The sequence below is a fragment of the Cydia fagiglandana genome, chromosome 1 (assembly GCF_963556715.1).
Source record: "Cydia fagiglandana chromosome 1, ilCydFagi1.1, whole genome shotgun sequence".
Lineage (NCBI taxonomy): Eukaryota > Metazoa > Arthropoda > Insecta > Lepidoptera > Tortricidae > Cydia > Cydia fagiglandana.
In genome coordinates, this window is record NC_085932.1 from 7,325,450 (window position 1) to 7,343,679 (window position 18,230).

Consider the following 18,230-nt stretch of genomic DNA (forward strand, 5'->3'; position numbering starts at 1 on the left):
TGAATATTTGTTATAAGTATTTATGGTATAATGTATTCAAATGTATAATAATAAGTTGAGGTTATAATAAAAAAAGTCGGTTCTGGCGCTTCGCCGGCCGCTACCGCGGCACGCTCGCTTCGTTCGCTCGGCTCGCGCGCTGTAGGGTCGCAGTTCTACCTAACACTCCTCCTCGCTTCGCTCGTCGTCGTACCTAACTGAGACCTGCCTTAAGTTCGAATACGTAGGTTGTTATAATAGTAGTAAATATTACAAATTATACCAGTGCTACATTATGCCAACTGAGCGTTATATCGAACTTAATTATATACGCTGTTAATGTTAGATTAGAAGTTGTTATATTACAAGTTCATTATACTTGACGATAGTTAGACTCTTTAAGAATATACCATGTATTGTTATAGCAAAAGTGCATTATGTCCCTCAATCGTTATATCGACTAAAATTATATCAAAAGTTGTTATATGGACCGTTACGCACCCTCTTTTGAGTAGGGGTCGCAGTTCTAACCTAACCTAACCTACAGTTCTGGCAACAATTTCTTTTGTGTAGGGGTCGCAATTGTAACCTAACCTAACCTATAGTTCTGGCAGCAATTCCTTTTATGTAGGGGTCGCAGTTCTAACCTAACTTAACCTGTAGTTCTGGCAGCAATTCCTTTTGTGTAGGTTCAGTCAGCGACATGAGTATTATGCGGTAACAATTTCGGCAGAACTTTTATTCTGCTGCATAACATTCTGCGAAATTCAAGTCTACAATATGAGCAATATGCCATAAGAAATTCGGTGGAATGTAATTTATGCTACATACAATTCTGCGTATGTAAAATCGACGATAGTAGTATTCTGCTATTCAAAATTCTGCCAAATGAATGTTATGCGACATGACAGTTATGCTAATTATACAATTATGCAAAAGTATCATTCGGTTAAAAATGTTTCTGCGAAACCTGCTATGCGAAGTGTATTTCGGACAATCGATATTATGCAAGATAAAGGGAAGCCACCTGCAATAATATGTCTGTCTCTTCGAAGGCCGCAATAATGTGACACGCTCTTATGGCTCTACTCTACAAACAAGATCGACTCAGATATACGACTCATTTGAAATACCGGTATCGCTAATTAGCTTAGCAAAAATACAAATAATAGAGCATGATGTTTTAACGGTATCAATTATATGAAAACAGAACTAGTGACGTCACAGTCAAGTCACCTACCTACTTTTTTAGTTTATTTCCGATTTTTTAAATATAAATAGTGGTTGATTGGTTTCTTCAATTAAAAAATGCTTTCTTGATGATTCGTTTAATCGTTGAAGATAATTAATTACATAATTTGGCTTTATTTTAATCAAAATTTTAAGAAGGACGCAAGTACGTGCGAGCGCGTCAATGTCGTATGCAATCTGGTCTTGCAGCGTTGGCCGTTGTCCTCTTAGAGGTGGGGAGGACATCCGAAGAATCCCGAACATGCCCCCCGGCGTTGAAAGGGTTAACTTTCAACTCGTCGATGTCAGTGGTAGGCAACGGGCAGATGCGGTTGAAGCCACGGCGTATCACTCCTCTTGCAGTGTTGATATCCGCGACCCTGGCGATTCCGTCGCTCCCTGGATATATCTCTGTGATGCGGCCCAGTCGCCACTTCATCGGCGGGAGTCCTTCTTCTTTAATGAGGACTAATGCTCCCTTTTTTAGTTGTTGACCCTTAGACGTGCGCCACTTGGTGCGTTGTTGAAGTTCAGTAAGGTACTCCTTGTGCCACCTGGCCCAAAAGTGTTGGCGTAACTGCTCCAGCCTTTCAAAACGAGTGAGACGGTTCTGGTTAACGTCGACAAGCGGAGGCGAGGGCAAAGCAGTCATCGGTCGTCCTACCAAAAAGTGCCCCGGGGTCAAAGGTCTCATGTCACGTGGGTCAGTCGAGAGTGGGGTTAAGGGACGTGAGTTTAGTAAGGCCTCAATTTGAACTAAAATTGTATAGAGGTCTTCAAATACTAAGTGTGCGTTCCCTAACACGCGATGTAAATGGGCTTTTATGCATTTTATATTGGCTTCCCACAGACCGGCCATGTGTGGTGCATATGCAGGTATGAATTTGAAGTCTATACGCTCATTAGACATTTCATCAATTATAGAACTTGCATTATCGTTGAGGAACTTATAAAGCTCATTTCGTGCTCCCACGAACTGAGTTCCATTATCGGAGAATAAGGTAGCAGGTTTAGATCGTCTAGCAATGAAGCGACGCAACGTGGCTAGGAAGGAATCTTTACATAGCGAACTAACGAGTTCGAGATGTATGCATTTGGTGGTGAAACAGATAAATATGACGATGTATACCTTTTCTGTCTTGCTACCGCGACCTCTCTTATTAAGTGCTAATATAGGACCCGCGTAATCCATTCCTGTAGGCTGGAATGGATAGCCAGGCTGAAGGCGCTGCTCAGGTAAATTTCCCATCATCGGACGGGCTGTCTGTGCGTTGAGACAAAAGCAACGCTGGCAATTGTGTACAATAGAACGAGCTAAATTACGGCCCCCGATAGGCCAAAACTCCTCGTGAATTGAAGCTAGCAAATGTTGAGGTCCTGTGTGCATTAAGCGTATATGTTCGAAACGAAATATTAGTTTAGTTAAAATATGTTTAGACACGAGTAAGATTGGATGTTTCTTTTCGAATGTAAAATTACCGTTTTTAATTCTACCACCTACTCTAATTAGACCCTTTTCGTCAATAAACGGGCTTAACGACAACAGTTTGTTTTTTGTAGGTAACGGTTTACCTTTAGCTAAAATATCATATTCGTCGAATGATTCCTTTTGCGACAGTTTTATTAAAGAATCGTATGCGGATTGTTTTTCAGACAATGATAAAGTGCCCTTTGTTTTAATTTTAGTTTTGCAATTTGCAATGAAACGTTGTACATAAGCCATGATATTTTTAAGTTTACGTAGACTTGAGAAACGTGCAAATGGAAACAACTCCTTTTCTTTGATATTGATTGATGCTACATTTGATCTTACTTCGGGCAATTCTGATTGACCTTGATCGAAAGACTTGTTTGGCCACGAGTCTTCAGTTTCTAACAAGAATTTGGGTCCACTAAACTAAAATTCTAATTTATCATCTTGTGCAGCACTAACACCTCTACTCAATAAATCCGCAGGGTTGCTGGCAGTAGGCACATGACGCCAGAAATGTGATTTGGTCATTTCTTGTATGTCAGCCACCCGATTTTTAACAAATGGCTTTAACCTATTTGGTGGCGTTTTGAGCCAACCTAAGACCACAGCGGAGTCTGTCCACAAGAAACAACTGTCCACATGCAGTCGTATAGTTAGCAAAACCTTGTCCAAGAGCTTAGCCGCCACCAAAGAGCCGCAAAGTTCAAGACGCGGGATCGTCACGGCCTTTATTGGACTGACGCGCGTTTTTGAGCATAAGAGACGAACCCTTACATTGCCCAACGAATCTACGGACCTAACGTAAACGCAAGCGCCATAAGCATCCTTAGATGCATCGCAAAATACGTGTAGTTGTATGTTGTTTGCATTCTCGCATACCACGTGTCGTGGTATCTTGAGTTTCTGAAGGTGACTTAAATCGAGTACAAACTTAAGCCATGACTTGACGATGTCTGGAGGCAATGGACTATCCCAACTCACTTTGAGCAACCAGAGTTTCTGGAGGATGACCTTTCCGATAATAATGAAAATGCTAAGCAGCCCAAGAGGGTCAAAAATTTGAGAAATCGTGGATAAGATCACTCTCTTGGTGACATCTAGAGTGGGATCAGTCTTTATATCGAATTGCAGAACATCGTCTGACGGCGACCATTTTAGGCCCAAAGTCTTCGACTGTTCGTGTTCGCTCAAATCGACAATGGCTGAACCAACGCTACTGTCGGACACGTCGCTACATGTAGGAAGGTTCGATCGGAATTTTCTCAGGTTGAAACAACCTGACGCCAGTTCCTTTGAAATCAGAGCACGAAGTTCTAAGAGACTCTCGGCAGTTTCTTGCCCCGTCAACAGATCATCAACATAACAGTCTTCACTAATGACCTTGCGCACCAGTTCATTGTCACATTCGTCCGCAATTTGCTTAAGGCAACGTACAGACAAGAACGGAGCCGAGGCTGTGCCATAAGTGACTGTGTTTAGAGTATACGTCTGGAGGGGCTTTGATGGGTCGTCACGCCAAATTATTTGCTGCAGGTGACGTTGATTTTCATTAACGAGCACCTGTCTGTACATTTTTTCGATGTCACCTGCCATCACATAGCGGTGTTGCCGAAATCGTAAAAGTATAGAAAGCAAGTCGCTCTGTATTGTGGGCCCTACCATTTGGATATCGTTTAGGGATAAGCCAGAGCTGGTAGGCGCACTTGCATTGAACACGACTCTTAACTTGGTGCTTTGCTCACGCAACACGCCATGATGTGGCGTAAAGTACGAATTTTCATGAGGATTATCTATGTCACTTAATGTCATGTGACCTAATGATAAATATTCCTTCATGAAATCAACATACATGAGCCTCAACGAAGGCTGGTTCATCAGCCGGCGTTCTAGCGCCAAAAAACACGACTTGGCACGTTCGAACGAATGGCCAAGTTCGGTTTCACTGGTTTTCAGAGGAATTCCTACTGAGAATCTACCGTCTTCTTTACGTGACATGTTTTGCTTAAAGTGTTGTTCGCACAACTCCTCCTCAGTAGTATACACCGGTTCCTTAATGGCTGGAACTTCCTCTATCTGCCAGAACTTAGAAAGCTGATCTTGAATTTCATTGAATTTCGTGAAATTGCATAAAATCTTGCTTGACGTCCGTTGGCCAGTGGGGCCAGAAACTATGTATCCGAACACAGTTTCTACAAGAAGTGGACGACCCTTGCCTAATTTAATTTTATTAGAGCATATCAGATCCCAAAATATATCCACGCCAAGTAATATATCGTAACTTGACGGATTAAAGAATTCTGGGTCTGCTAGCGTAATTCCCGAAGGGATATTTAGTGTGCCTACATTAAAGACTTCATCATGGGTTGAAGTTATGACTGGCGACACTAAGAACTTAATGCTTGCTTTGAATGAATTAATTCTGGACTGTATTATAGCTTCGCATTCCTTTTTTACCACAGAAACCTGGTCTTGAAAGCCAGTTATTGTGGATGTGATATTCTGAGACTGTAGACCTAATGACTGGTAAAGTGACTCTGTCATGAAGCAGGATTCACTACCGGAATCTAACATTGCCCTAACTTCATGAGGTCTACCATGAACGTCTACAACCTGAATCATCGCTGTGGCAAGAAGAGCTCGACGATTCGAGCTCGAAGATTGTTTATTAGTCGATGACATGGACGTGATAACGTCATTAGCTGCCTTTGATTCAGCTTGAGCTGCAGCGGGCGCAGCGCGCGGAGCCGACGTGCTCGGAGCTGCTGTGTCCGGTGCCGCATTACTGGTGGAGCTCGAGTCCCTATGCAATAAATAATTGTGCTTGTTGCCGCATTGTCGGCACGGCCCGAGTCTACACGCGCGTAAGTTATGACCTGCCCTTAAACAATTACTGCATAATTTCATTCGTCCCACAAATTGTTCTCTAGCGTTTATATCCAGCTGAGCAAATTGATTGCATAAATACAAGGGATGATCACCTTTACAATGTGGACAATTATATTTTTTAAAGGCAGGCTTCACAACGGCAGCTAAGCCACGAACATGTCTATTTGTAACCTTCGATGATGAATCTTGTTTATTGTTACTTGTCGTTTTACTTAACTCAATAGTCTCCAAGATGTCTGCCCTATTTTTAAGAAATTTAATGAATATATCTAATGTAATTTTCTCGTGTGTAACTTTGTGCTCTTCCCATTCGCGAAGTGTGAGAGTGTCCAACTTTGTGGATATAATGTAAACAATAAGTGTATCCCAACTCTCCACTGGTTCGCCTAAAATTTGTAACGCGCGCAAATTTTTATTACATGCATCTACAACCCTACGTATGGATGAAGCAGACTCCTTTTTTATTGCCTCTTCATCAAAAATTGCCTTTACGTGGTTTTGCACTAATAGCCTAGTATTATCAAAGCGTTCGCATAAAGATTTCCACGCTAAAGTATAGTTGGATGCAGAAAACTCTAACGCACGTATGATTTGAGCAGCGCCTCCCTCCAAGGAAGCTCGTAAATAATGGAATTTTTGAATATCGCCAATGTTTTTATTCGTATGTATAAGAGAGGTAAAAACGTCACGGAATTCAAGCCAACTCTCATAATCGCCGCTATATTTAGGTATTTGAATAATGGGTAATTTAACACTAGCAACGCCTTTATGTACCTGTTTCACCGACGCGACGTCATCATCACTCTCGCCGGCCGAAGAGTAGAAGGTTTCAGAAGCAACACGTCTGCCGGCCCTTTTGTTACATTTATTTGCGTTACATATCTCTTGGGCCCTGGCCAGCACGGCAAAATATTGTGATTCAAAATCTGACCTTTGTGCTGTTTGTGTCTGAACCTCATCCTCCGGGAGAGACAGGCATTCGATGCTGGTCTGAACCTCCTCGAACTCCGCAAACATCGCTTCAATGTTAGACATACGTAGCTTTAATTCCAAAACCTCGACTTCACTGCAATGTAAAACATCCTTAAAAGCATCTACATACGTTTGAAATTTCGTTAAACGACCTTTATAAGTTCCCCGTTTTTTCACCAGCTCGGCTAATCGTGCCATTATGTTTAAATAAAGTTTCTAATATGATTGAAATTAAATTATAATATTTATGTACATAGTTACAAGTTGCAACAATAATAAATATTCACTAATACTATTGTTTAATAGCACGTAAATATTTCCCAATTAAATGAAATATCTAATAGTTAGCAACAATCGTTCAATAATTTTAATTACTGTTTTTTCATACCAACATATAAATGCTTAAACATTAAATAATTCCAATTTATTTGATTTAATTCGCACTAGTCGAACTAATCAAACCAATAAATTAATTCAAAATAATACTCAAATACGAAATAAACCCATTTACATTTCAATATTTACGATATTGAAAGAAAAGGCGAAATAACATTAAATGAATACACGAAATAATTGACAGGAAAACGTAATTTTAGTGTAGGAAATTTCCGAGCATAAATTATTTAAGAGTTATTGCAAAAAAACGGGTAATAATAAATCTATCGGCATACCAGAATGCAAGTACTCACTGCCTTTTGTATTCCTTATCGCTATGCAGCACCCGGCCGCTCGCGTTTAGGATAATTAGATGTGTAGTTATAATTTTAAAGATTTTAACTTGAAATATTATGGAAATTAACCGATCCTTAATGCGGTTTATTGTTAAATTCGATTCAGGGGGATATAATCTACACAATAATTAATAAAATAACTATAAGAAGGCAGTGATTTAGGCACAAAGTTACAAATACCTAAGGGGCAAACAAAATGGTTCGGACTCACTCTGACCGCTCGCTTGTTGCTATGTGGATTTCGCTTGTAATCACTGGCTCACATTACACCGTCACGTCACCGATTTTAGGCAATCCATAAAGAGATCCTCTTCTTAATGCTTAATGTGGCAGAAGATCCTGGTTAGGCTTCAAATCATAAGGCATGACGTCCGGGTCGATAGGTCCAAAAATATGGTTGATTGGTTTCTTCAATTAAAAAATGCTTTCTTGATGATTCGTTTAATCGTTGAAGATAATTAATTACATAATTTGGCTTTATTTTAATCAAAATTTTAAGAAGGACGCAAGTACGTGCGAGCGCGTCAATGTCGTATGCAATCTGGTCTTGCAGCGTTGGCCGTTGTCCTCTTAGAGGTGGGGAGGACATCCGAAGAATCCCGAACAAATAGTGTCAAAGAATAACGTCTACGTTTTTCTAATACTTTGCCGTGTTTTATTTCGTGCATGGTGTAAAATAATTTATTTTAAATTCAGGCAACATCCCTATTCTGAAAGACCAAACTACATGTATCTATTGTTCGTTTTTTTTAGCATTAGAAAGAACTTGCAAGAAGGTAAGCGATCTTGACATGTCTTTTAATTGAAAAACGCTTTTTAAAAATCAGTAACTATTACTTATGAAAGCAGAAGAATATAAATGATCGCATTAGATTCATATTTGTTACATATTTTCCGTGACTTATTTTTAAAATGTGTTTTTCAATAAAGAGACACATCAAGATTGTTTACCTTATTTCTAATGCTAAAAAAACGAAGTATACCTGCCATAATGGTAACTGGTTAAAATTCTTAGTTAAACATTATTATTTTTTACAGAACCAACAAATGAATGGAAGGGCTCAGAGCGTTCGCTCGACACGGTGGAGAAAGACATAAACTCGGAACTACACGTGCTGACTATTGGACACGACTCGCTCCTGCTCGAGCTTTGGCTGCACACAGACTCCGGTGTGTACGCACTTTTATAATATAAACATAAAATAAAATAAGCAAATAAATAATTGAAGGGATGTTTACAAAAACAACATAACTGCTTAGAGCGGTTGACACTTTTTTAAGAACATTGTTAATCGTTTCAGGAGCATTCCACGGGCTGTCCCGTACAAACGAATTTTTAACCGACTTCCATTTCATAGAAGGAGGAGGTTCTGTATTCGGTTGTGGCTATTTTTTTTATTTTTTTTTTCTATGTACGTTCACCGATTACTCCGACATCCATAGTCCGATTTGAGTAATTCTTTTTTTGTTTGAAAGGAGCTACCTCCGAGTTGGTCCCATTTTAATTTGGTTCTGTTCTGATGATGGGATCCATGAGGAATTGAGGGAACTCCTCAATTTTTAAAGGCACATGCATGGTGATTTGGGTATTTTCTTAAGCAACTCGAGCATTTTCTCCCGAAAACCATCACTTTGATGAAGTAGACCTGATGATGATGATTGTTTTGATGATAATGATGATGATTTTTAAATGCAGTATGTTCAGCGATTACTCCGGCACCTGTGATCCGATTTGAGTAATTCTTTTTTTGTTTGGAAGGAGTTGCCTCCAAGGTGTTTCCGTATTATTTTTGGTTCTGGTCTGATGATGGAATCCATGAGGAATTGAGGGAACTCCTCAGTTTTTAAAGGCACGTGTAAAGTGATTTCGGTGTTTTCTAAAGTAACTCGAGCATTTGCTTCCGAACACCGCCAATTTGACGTAGTGCAAGTGTAGCCTTACCACGAGTTTGACATTGACATATTCGCTAAGTTAGCGACGCTAATAACGTCTTCGTAACTTACTTTTTATGCACCTCGCTCGCACTAATATGCCAGTACGAGTGAGATGCAAAGAAAGTAAGTTACACACACGCGCTAGCGAATAAATCAATGTCAAACTCTTGGTAAGCTGGTAAGGCTACTGATCGGGGGTTAGGGTTAGGAGTTAAGGGGTCGGGGATTTAGGGGTCGGGTAATGGTGGTTGAAGGGCGGCTGGTTCAGGGCCGAAGGGTACATGGATCAGGGGTTGATACGCTATGAGGTTGAGTGATCGGGGGGGGTTGAGGGATTGGGTCAGTGGCGGGGCGGAGGATGGATTTAGTGTAGTGACAGGAATTATAATTTCCCAGACGGACTCGAGAAAATTCCAGATTACATATTTATTAAAGTAAATACACGAATTTAGTGTTAATCATGATGTTGTTTTTCATTCACGCGTCGCGCTATTAACAATGCGTTAAAACTAAAAATGGAAAAATAAAAACTTTTTACAAAAAAAAGAAAACCGACTTCAAAAAGGATGAAATAAAATATTATCCTTTTTAAGTCTATGCGTTACCAACTGATATGTTTGAAGTCGGTGCCAAGCCAAGTAGTAAAGAATACCCGTCAAAAATAATCAGCTTTATGACTATAAATCCCATTAGAAGTGTACCATTAGAACTATTCTAAATGTGTAAGTAATTCTGTCTGCCTCTTTGTCGCCTTTTTATGGCTAAACAATTGAACCGCTTTAGGTGAAATTTGGCAAGAACGTAAATTCTTTGAATTGTTTTATATTTTGAAATGTAGTCCTCTGAATAAGGGACGGGAAATAACTTCAGTTCCAATCCCACGCTTGCGTGCCGACAAACATACGGTACGGACTGTGCCAAGAAGATCGATCGTGATCGTGTGTTCTGAGGTGTCTTCTTAGGTACAGTCGACGTCAAAGAAAGGTATTATACACTTTTGCACCTTACTCCATTGTAATAAGACGAGAAGTGTAAACATATTTTTAACGTCGACTGTACCTACAGAAAGTACGTTCATTGTAAGGCAATCCAACGTACATCCTTATCGAATCGGACTATAATAATGGTATGCTTCAAAAGTTGGCTTGGCACCGACTTCAAACATATCAGTTGGTAACGCATAGACTTAAAAAGGATAATATTTTATTTCATCCTTTTTGAAGTCGGTTTTCTTTTTTTTGTAAAAAGTTTTTATATTTCCTGTGTTACGACTTTTTTCTCGGCATTTAAAGCAGACGATTATTTTTCTGTGCATATTTTTGACCATTTGTCATAGTAAAGGAATCTCTTATACCTTTATATCTTCTGAAACTTCGCGTTTGTACGGGACAACGGTAGACAATTTCATGGAATGCTCCTTCAGGGGTCAACCAGTGTAGTCAGCTATGTTGTTTTCGTAAACATCCCTTCAATTATTGGACATTCTTGCAGAAATTTACTTACTGGGGAGTAAGTTCAAGAAGACTTGTATTGTGGGTATTTGACAACAATATACCTTTTTGTCGGATGCAACAAACCGTCTGTCACCGTTAAAACGTTCGCTAAATTTATTTGTATGGGAAATTTCATACTTCACTAGCGTTTGATGTTAATCAGTCTGTTAAATGTGGTTGATGCAAACATGATGTAAGTCATATCAACAAATATCTGTGCTCATCATCATATCATGCCTTTACCGAGATTCAAACCAATTAGGTTAAATAAATCTGTAATTAATTCTTACCCTATGTATCTCTCCTGTTGAGCTAAGATGTATCTGATCTTACATTGACTTTTGTCCATTGGTAACATAAAAAATTAAGCATAATGCCGTGCCTACTTTCCTGCCACTAGGTAATTTGTTTTGTAGTAACTTGTTATATATTCAGGTGCGTTCACACTTCGCCTTTCGCGCCCCGAAACATCAAGCTATAAAGTGCTAAGTGAGACCCGCGTAGACGCAGCCCTACCACCCGCGCAGTGGTGCTGTGTAGCCCTTAACGTTAAGGAGGTCGTGCATAAGCGAAAAATACACATCCAGGTTAGTGAATATAGAGCTGAGGGTCTACCGCGAACCACGTTTACGTGTTGCCTCTCTGTTCGCACTTGTAAATTCGCACCTAAGTGTGACAGGGAGGCAACACGTCGAACGTTGTTCGCGGGAGGCCCTCAGGTTTGCCGAACATCAATTTGTAATCGAAGTCGATCCTCAGTTGAAGTTGATATGTTAAATTTTTTTTGTTATCAGGTGACACTTTACATAGATGGGTGCGAGTGTGAAACTGTGTCACTGCCTTTACAAGGTAAGACCGTTACAGTATTCGGTTTTACGTACCTAGTTATAATTTTCTACCTTTGATCTTAACCTCGTATGCATGTGCATTACAATGTACACTCCGTGTCAATCTAATTAGAACATTGGGTAAATGAAGTAGCATTTTGTTTCATCGCTTTTTAAAACAGACGAAATTGGTTCCAATTTACTCATTCAACAAGGTTCAAATTAAAAAGGACCTAATACTTTGTTTTAATAGGTCGTAAATTCGTTAATTCGAAATCTTTGTAGATAATAACGCACATTTCTCAAGCTTTTGAATATAGTGTAAACCTAACCTAACTTTGTGAAAGACCTAAGCTACACATACGTTCTCACGCAGGCATCCTGGTCCGCAAAGTGACCCCAACGCACCTGCTGGTCGGCCACTCGGTGGCGGCGCTCGGCGGCTACCACATGTCGGGGTGCTGCGTGTACCGCGCGCCCGTGCTGGGCGCCGCCGCCGCGCTGCACGCCGCCGCGCACAAGCCCGAGCCGCATCCGCACCTCAAGTGCAAGGTGAGGGTTGTAGATTCTACAGTTCGCCTACGATACGAAGTGGCGAAGACTGAGGAAGCGAAAGCGGGAGGGTATGCGCTGCAGTGGATTGTAGCGTCTACAGTTCGCCTACAATAACCGTGGATTGCTGTCGAAGTGGGGAATGCTGTGGAATCGAAAGCGGGAGGGTATGCGCTGCAGTAGGGGTTAATTTCGCTATTCGTGAGAACTACGAGTATAGGCTTCCAGACATAAGTGTCTTTTGGGCGTTTAAGAGTGCTTTAAATTAAATTTTAAATGTATATAAATAATGTGAATACATAAAGAATCCCTTGTAGACATATAATTTCTTCCAAATGTAGAATTCTTATTGCGTTATTCAAAACTTTAACTACATACCTAATAGGTGATGTTCGTGTGTCCCTATCCGTTATTTTGACATTTGTGTTTGTCAAAAAAATAGATCATTTAGAAGAGTTTGTTCAGTTCAAGGTTGTTATACTGGAAATAAATTTTCACGAAAAGTTGAAAGAGGCTATAAAACCGTAAGTTTTCTTTTACAGGTCGATAATGAAATTCCAAATTACTCAAGACTCTTGACTCCGAACGTGCTCGATTCAAACATTGATTGGGATCAGGTAAGCTAATATAATAAATCTTCCTTCTCATATGATCTTCATTGTCCATATAATAATTATAGATAAACAATACTTACTAGTGTATGGTATGTTTAGGTATACGATATGTCCGGAGCAGCGCTTCGTGAGCTGAACGAGAATCTGTTGTTATCCTTCAGCGCACACGCACCTAATATAGTCAATCTCTACCACCAGACGACGCCATTACCCACAGGTAATACATATCGTTTCAAACCCAAAACTTGTGTTTTTTTAATATATTTAATGATTTTGAGGTTGTCACATGACTAGGTCAGAATCAGAGTGAGTTAAAAGTCGACATACAACGCCTTTCTTTTAATTGACTATAATCAGGTTGCGAAAAGTTCCTGACGTATTATTTTAATGACTAATCAACATTCATACATTTTGATTTATAAAGAAAATATATCAGTTTTTTTTTTCTCCAGTATTTTCCACTCGCAACCCGGGTCCGAAGCCAGTGGCGGGCGCCTGCGTCCCCGAGCCGCTAGCATGCACGTGGACCGTGCGCTGGAAAGCGTCCGGGCATTGCGGCATCGCGCCCGCTGTCTACATGCTGGGCGGGCCGTCTGTGCTGCTGTATCTGTTCGCCAGGGTAATGTACCTTATGTTTGAGTTTATAAGGTTCATTTTGTAATGTCTGACCTACTAGCGCATGCGCCACTAAGGTTACCGATCACTTATTAGTATTCTCAATTATGATCACTCAACAACCTGGGTCCGAACAGGTCGAGAACTTTTAGGAGTCAATACTTAAAACCAATTTTTTACGTACAGGTAGTGGAAATGGAAGCAAGCGCAGAGGAACAGGCAATGGCATTGGGAATAGTTCTTCGCGTATGCCGAGCGGACAATAGGCTACGGTCAGCATTGCACGGCGCTGACGGCTTGGAACTGCTGCTGCGAGTGTTCGGGGCGCCGAAGTGTCGCCTAACACGCCTAATGCTGCAGGTAAAGACAGAATAACAAACGATGGCATTGGGGATTGTTCTCCACGTGTGCCGCACTGACAAAAGACTAGGGGCCACATTGCATAGAGCTGACGACTTGGTGCTGCTGCGAGTGTTTTGGGCGCTGAATCGCACGCCAAATGCTGCTGATAATGTGTGACATTTTATCTAGAAGCTACCAGCCAGTGGCTACAGTATGTTGTAGTCAAACGTGAAAAACCAAAAACCGAAGATAGATAAAGCAAGACGAAACTCGCCTGAAGCATTAAGTGAATAGGGATTTTTTTAGGTATGGGTGGTTTTAGTGCTAACTTGCGTGTGTTTTCGCAGGTGATCTTAGAGGAAGCCTGCACTAGCCCCGTCTTAACTTCCACCGGTGCCGGATTGGTGGTCAGCGGTGCCGACGCTGTCGTACGCGAGCCAGCATTGTTGGCGCTACTGGTGCAGGCCAGCCGACATCTCGACACGGAGGAGGTATGTAGAACTGAACCGAGTGTCTAGATGTTTATGATCCTAGAGAACGCCTGTATTAGCCCCACGTGTTAGCACTGAAGCCGGATTGCCGATCGGCGGTAATACGCGAATAACGCGAGCCAACGTTGCTAACGCTACTGTTGCAAGCCAGCCTATACAGAAGAGGCGAGTGTGCGCTGGATGTAATTTGTGACCTTATAAAAAGCCTGCACACCTGTGCTGTCATGTAGGAGTTGTAGGAGAGGTAGGCGGAATGATCAGTTTTAGTGAACAGTTAGTCCTAAAATAAAAATACTACTTAAGGCCACCCCACGCAAGCGTTTATTGAACGTCGGTGTCTAGTCAGCGCTATGGAAAATGGCGTCGCTGCGCAGTGTCGTCAACGTTGCGTCGAACAGCAGCCATTGAGTTGACTAGACGCCGACGCTCAGGAAACGCTAGTGTATTTTGACCCTTATCGGTACTTGCATTATTCACAGTTCTGTTATTATCCAGGAGCTGGAATGGGAAGTGGAGGGCGAGCGCATGCGCGGCTCTCTCTGGGCACTGACGTTATGCTGCATACGGTCGCTGCTGGAGGACGCGGGCGCTCGGCGGTGGCGCGCCTTCAACCAGCAGCAGCTGCACCGACACCACCTACTACGATTGCTGCTGGCTGCTTGCAAGGTAGAGCGAGCTGCTAAATTATATGGAAATATAATGGATGCATTCTTAAAGTGGCCATGCACTTTTGTGGCTGTACGAATGTAGAAATTGTAGAGACGAGACTACAACCATCGACGCTTGGTGAAGCACCATCGATGCTCTCAGTGTACGTTATAGATTATGTTGTGATCTATATGCTTCCGATGCGTGCTGAATAGATGTGATATTGAGACAGGTTCCAATTACGAATGGTTATGAATTATGACACACTCGGTGCCTGAACACGGTGTACGTAACAAATGAAAAGCGAAGTAACTCCTCAACGCAGTAAGGCTATGAAAATATGCCAATGAGGCTTGTAATTAAATACCAGGACTTTTTTCATATCAGGAACGTTTCCTAAACTCGGAGGACAATCCAAGCCGCAGCCCGGACGCGGCAGGCGCCTGCCTCGTGGGGGTGGTGGGGGGCCTGCTCGGCTCGCCGCCCCTACCCTGCCATCTGGCGGAGCTGTGTGACTTCCTACTGCTGATGCACCAGGTATGTCCTCTGTCTTATATCAGAGGGCCTGCCGCGAACAACGTTCGACGTGTTACCTCCCTGTCACACTTACGTACGTATTTACAAGTGCGACAGAGAGGTAACATGTCGAACGTGGTTCGTGGTAAGCCATCAGGACCGTGTAGCTTGCCTTCCGAGGATCGGTGTTGGGTCGAATTTCTTTTTTCAACTTTAAAACTTCTTTTAGCTCTTATAGAATTAACCTTGATTTAAAGAGATGACTCGGGTAAATATTTGTCTCTTTCTATAAAAGACTCCCTAAACAATGAGCTGAACATATGTTCTCGAAATCTAATCTTTATTCCCACCAGGCAAGCGACACGTTTGTGACGCATTCGCGGGCGAACTTCTACTTCCTCCTAACGGCAGACACCCAAGACACCAGCGAGTTCATGACGAAGGCGCGGCGGCGGGATCCGGAGCCCGAGCCCACTGACAGCGGGAGTCTGCGGGAGGAGGACAGCAAGCTGATGAAGGGCATCATCAACATGCAGATCAAGGAGGGCAGGTTAGTGTCCACCAGGTCTACTGGTCCTTAGACAGCAAGTTCATGATGAAGGCGCGGCGGCGGGATCCGGAGCCCGAGCCCACTGACAGCGGGAGTCTGCGGGAGGAGGACAGCAAGCTGATGAAAGGCATCATCAACATGCAGATCAAGGAGGGCAGGTTAGTGTCCACCAGGTCTATTGGTCCTTAGACAGGGGACTTCCTCTGTAAACCAGGACACCAGCGAGTTCATGATGAGCCCACTGACAGCGGGAGTCTGCGGGAAGAGGACAGCAAGTTGATGAAGGGCATCATCAACATGCAGATCAAGGAGGGCAGGTTAGTGACCACCAAGCTCCTCTATTGGTCCTTAGACAAGGAACTTCCTTCTATAAATAAAGACACCAGCGCGCTCATGCTGTTAAACTTTATGTGAACGATGAGCTAAACTAACCTAACCAAACCGCGCCATTATTTTGTCTATTTGTTTTTGCATGTTCCTCCGGTTAGCTACTTTTAACTGTTCAAGGCAACAACTTGACTAGAGTCAGACCAAGATAAGTCTACAACGATTTTGATAGCACATACAGTGCAATTGTTATTTATACGTCACAATTTCATAGAAGTTTGACGTGTAAAATAACACTTGCACTGCGTTGCACAAAATCGTTGCAGACTTGTCTTGGTCTGACTTTATCCACTTGGATTTCCTTGTTTCTACATTACATGTCTAAATTATTATCTTGTTTACAGAAAACACAATGTCTCATCCACGTCAGAGAATTCGGATTTAAATATTGGTAAGTTGAGCATGTATATTACGACTGAAGTGAAGTGACTGTTGCCTAAATGAACATAAGTACTGAAACAATGACTTCCCTTCAAAATTAAAATTTAACTGAATGACTTTGATGTGTTGATTTCTGGTTTGGTTTTAGAAACTAGCGGCGACATGTTGGACCTCGTGGACAACGAGGTCGTGCCAGACGACGCACTCAGTGGGTACATAGTGGTCGATGTGGACGATGTGGCACACACGACCGTCGAGATGTACTCTAGCGGTATCTACCATGAGGTAATCTTAATCCTTGTATCAACTTTACAAGTCGAAATGCATCTACCAGTTGATGTCAATTTACAGTTGGTTTACTTGTAGTTGGCCAAATTCCTGTGAAATCTTCGTATCCTACGCAACATACTCACTCGCGGAATAATAGCCAAAATGTCTGCGGGTTTCTTATATACATATAGTAACAACAACAAACCGAGCTTAGACGAAAGTTACAGTGCCATGACCACGATGGTTCTTTATAATTCTAATGTAAATAGGATTTCATGCTGCTGCTCTCTCCTGACCGATTTCGGCCACAGCAACTGTGTGCTCTGGAGTAGGCCGCCGCGTCTGTCTGTGTGTTTGTATGTTTGTGCGCGATAAACTCAAAAACTAAGAACGGATTTTCATACGGTTTTCACCTATCAATAGAGTGATTCTTGAGGAAGGTTTAGGTGTATAATTTGTGAACCCTTGCGAAGCCGGGGCGAGTCGCTAGTTATTTCATATATCGTCAATATTAAATCTAGCATTATTACAGAAGAGAGTTCGCGCCGGCGCCGCGCCGGGGTGGACGGCTTGCGAGGGTCTACTGCTTCTCCTGAGAGACGCCATCTTACTGCTCTCCGAACACGACTTGGCGCAGGTATTCCTGATACCCACTTTTAAATAATTTCCACTTGTCCTTTTTACTGCTTAAGGGTGGTATTCCACCGTTCCGATGTCAGTGTGTCTCACTCTCTCATCAACAGTGGCGTGCAGTGGAGATAAGACTTAAATCGGGCTCTAGAAGAGTCATTCTTGAAGGAATGTAACGCAAACTATAAAAATCGGCAACTTTTTTTTGGTCATTTTGTATGGACTGCCTACCCTAGTGCCTACCTTTTTTTGTATGCACTGCACGCCACTGCTCATTAAAGCAAAATGTGAGACGCAATACACATTGGACAAAGAAATTGGATAGGTGGAATACCACTCTAATATACCTTCATTACTTTGCACACTATTTATTTGTTGTGCGCTACGGCCGATATTTGTAGCAATTTCATCTTGGAACCTGCTGTCCATCTACTTTACACTGTTTTCCCTACACATATAGCTGATTATTCGCAATAAGATTTGAGTCCTTAAATCCCGCGTAGGCGATGCAAGGCGCAATCCAGCCTGAGGCGCTGGTCGTGCTCGCGAACCACCGCGACGCGGGCGTGCGCGCCGCCGTGCTGCGCGTGGTGGGCGCGCTGCAGCGCCGCGGCGTGCCCGCGCTGCAGCCGCGCGTACCGCACAAGACGTACCTCTACAGACATCTAGCCAACCAGGTAGGCAATTTTCAACCTTATGTAGGGCAT

General features: G+C 42.2%; 2 protein-coding genes across 2 annotated transcripts in view; one reads left to right on the forward strand and one right to left on the reverse strand.

The window, feature by feature from the left end:
• The window catches only part of LOC134663291 (lysosomal-trafficking regulator), a 67,085-nt gene that overhangs the window by 19,569 nt on the left and 29,286 nt on the right, over positions 1-18,230 (forward strand). The window contains exons 17-33 of the mRNA XM_063523308.1: positions 8,311-8,442; positions 11,136-11,287; positions 11,495-11,549; positions 11,904-12,079; positions 12,622-12,696; positions 12,793-12,910; positions 13,146-13,312; positions 13,495-13,668; positions 13,998-14,141; positions 14,637-14,807; positions 15,177-15,326; positions 15,659-15,855; positions 15,888-16,013; positions 16,587-16,633; positions 16,772-16,908; positions 17,426-17,530; positions 18,027-18,200. Of these exons, the coding sequence (XP_063379378.1) occupies positions 8,311-8,442; positions 11,136-11,287; positions 11,495-11,549; positions 11,904-12,079; positions 12,622-12,696; positions 12,793-12,910; positions 13,146-13,312; positions 13,495-13,668; positions 13,998-14,141; positions 14,637-14,807; positions 15,177-15,326; positions 15,659-15,855; positions 15,888-16,013; positions 16,587-16,633; positions 16,772-16,908; positions 17,426-17,530; positions 18,027-18,200 (2,300 nt within the window). The remainder of the gene's footprint in view (positions 1-8,310; positions 8,443-11,135; positions 11,288-11,494; positions 11,550-11,903; positions 12,080-12,621; positions 12,697-12,792; positions 12,911-13,145; positions 13,313-13,494; positions 13,669-13,997; positions 14,142-14,636; positions 14,808-15,176; positions 15,327-15,658; positions 15,856-15,887; positions 16,014-16,586; positions 16,634-16,771; positions 16,909-17,425; positions 17,531-18,026; positions 18,201-18,230) is intronic.
• LOC134680212 (uncharacterized) lies at positions 1,391-2,932 on the reverse strand. The gene has a single exon (XM_063539302.1). It carries the CDS (start codon positions 2,930-2,932, stop codon positions 1,391-1,393), a length of 1,542 nt encoding a protein of 513 aa, XP_063395372.1.

Bases quoted from the DNA above. Each gene is read 5' to 3' on its own strand.
- LOC134680212 (XM_063539302.1), bottom strand. From the start codon at position 2,932: ATGGCTTATGTACAACGTTTCATTGCAAATTGCAAAACTAAAATTAAA.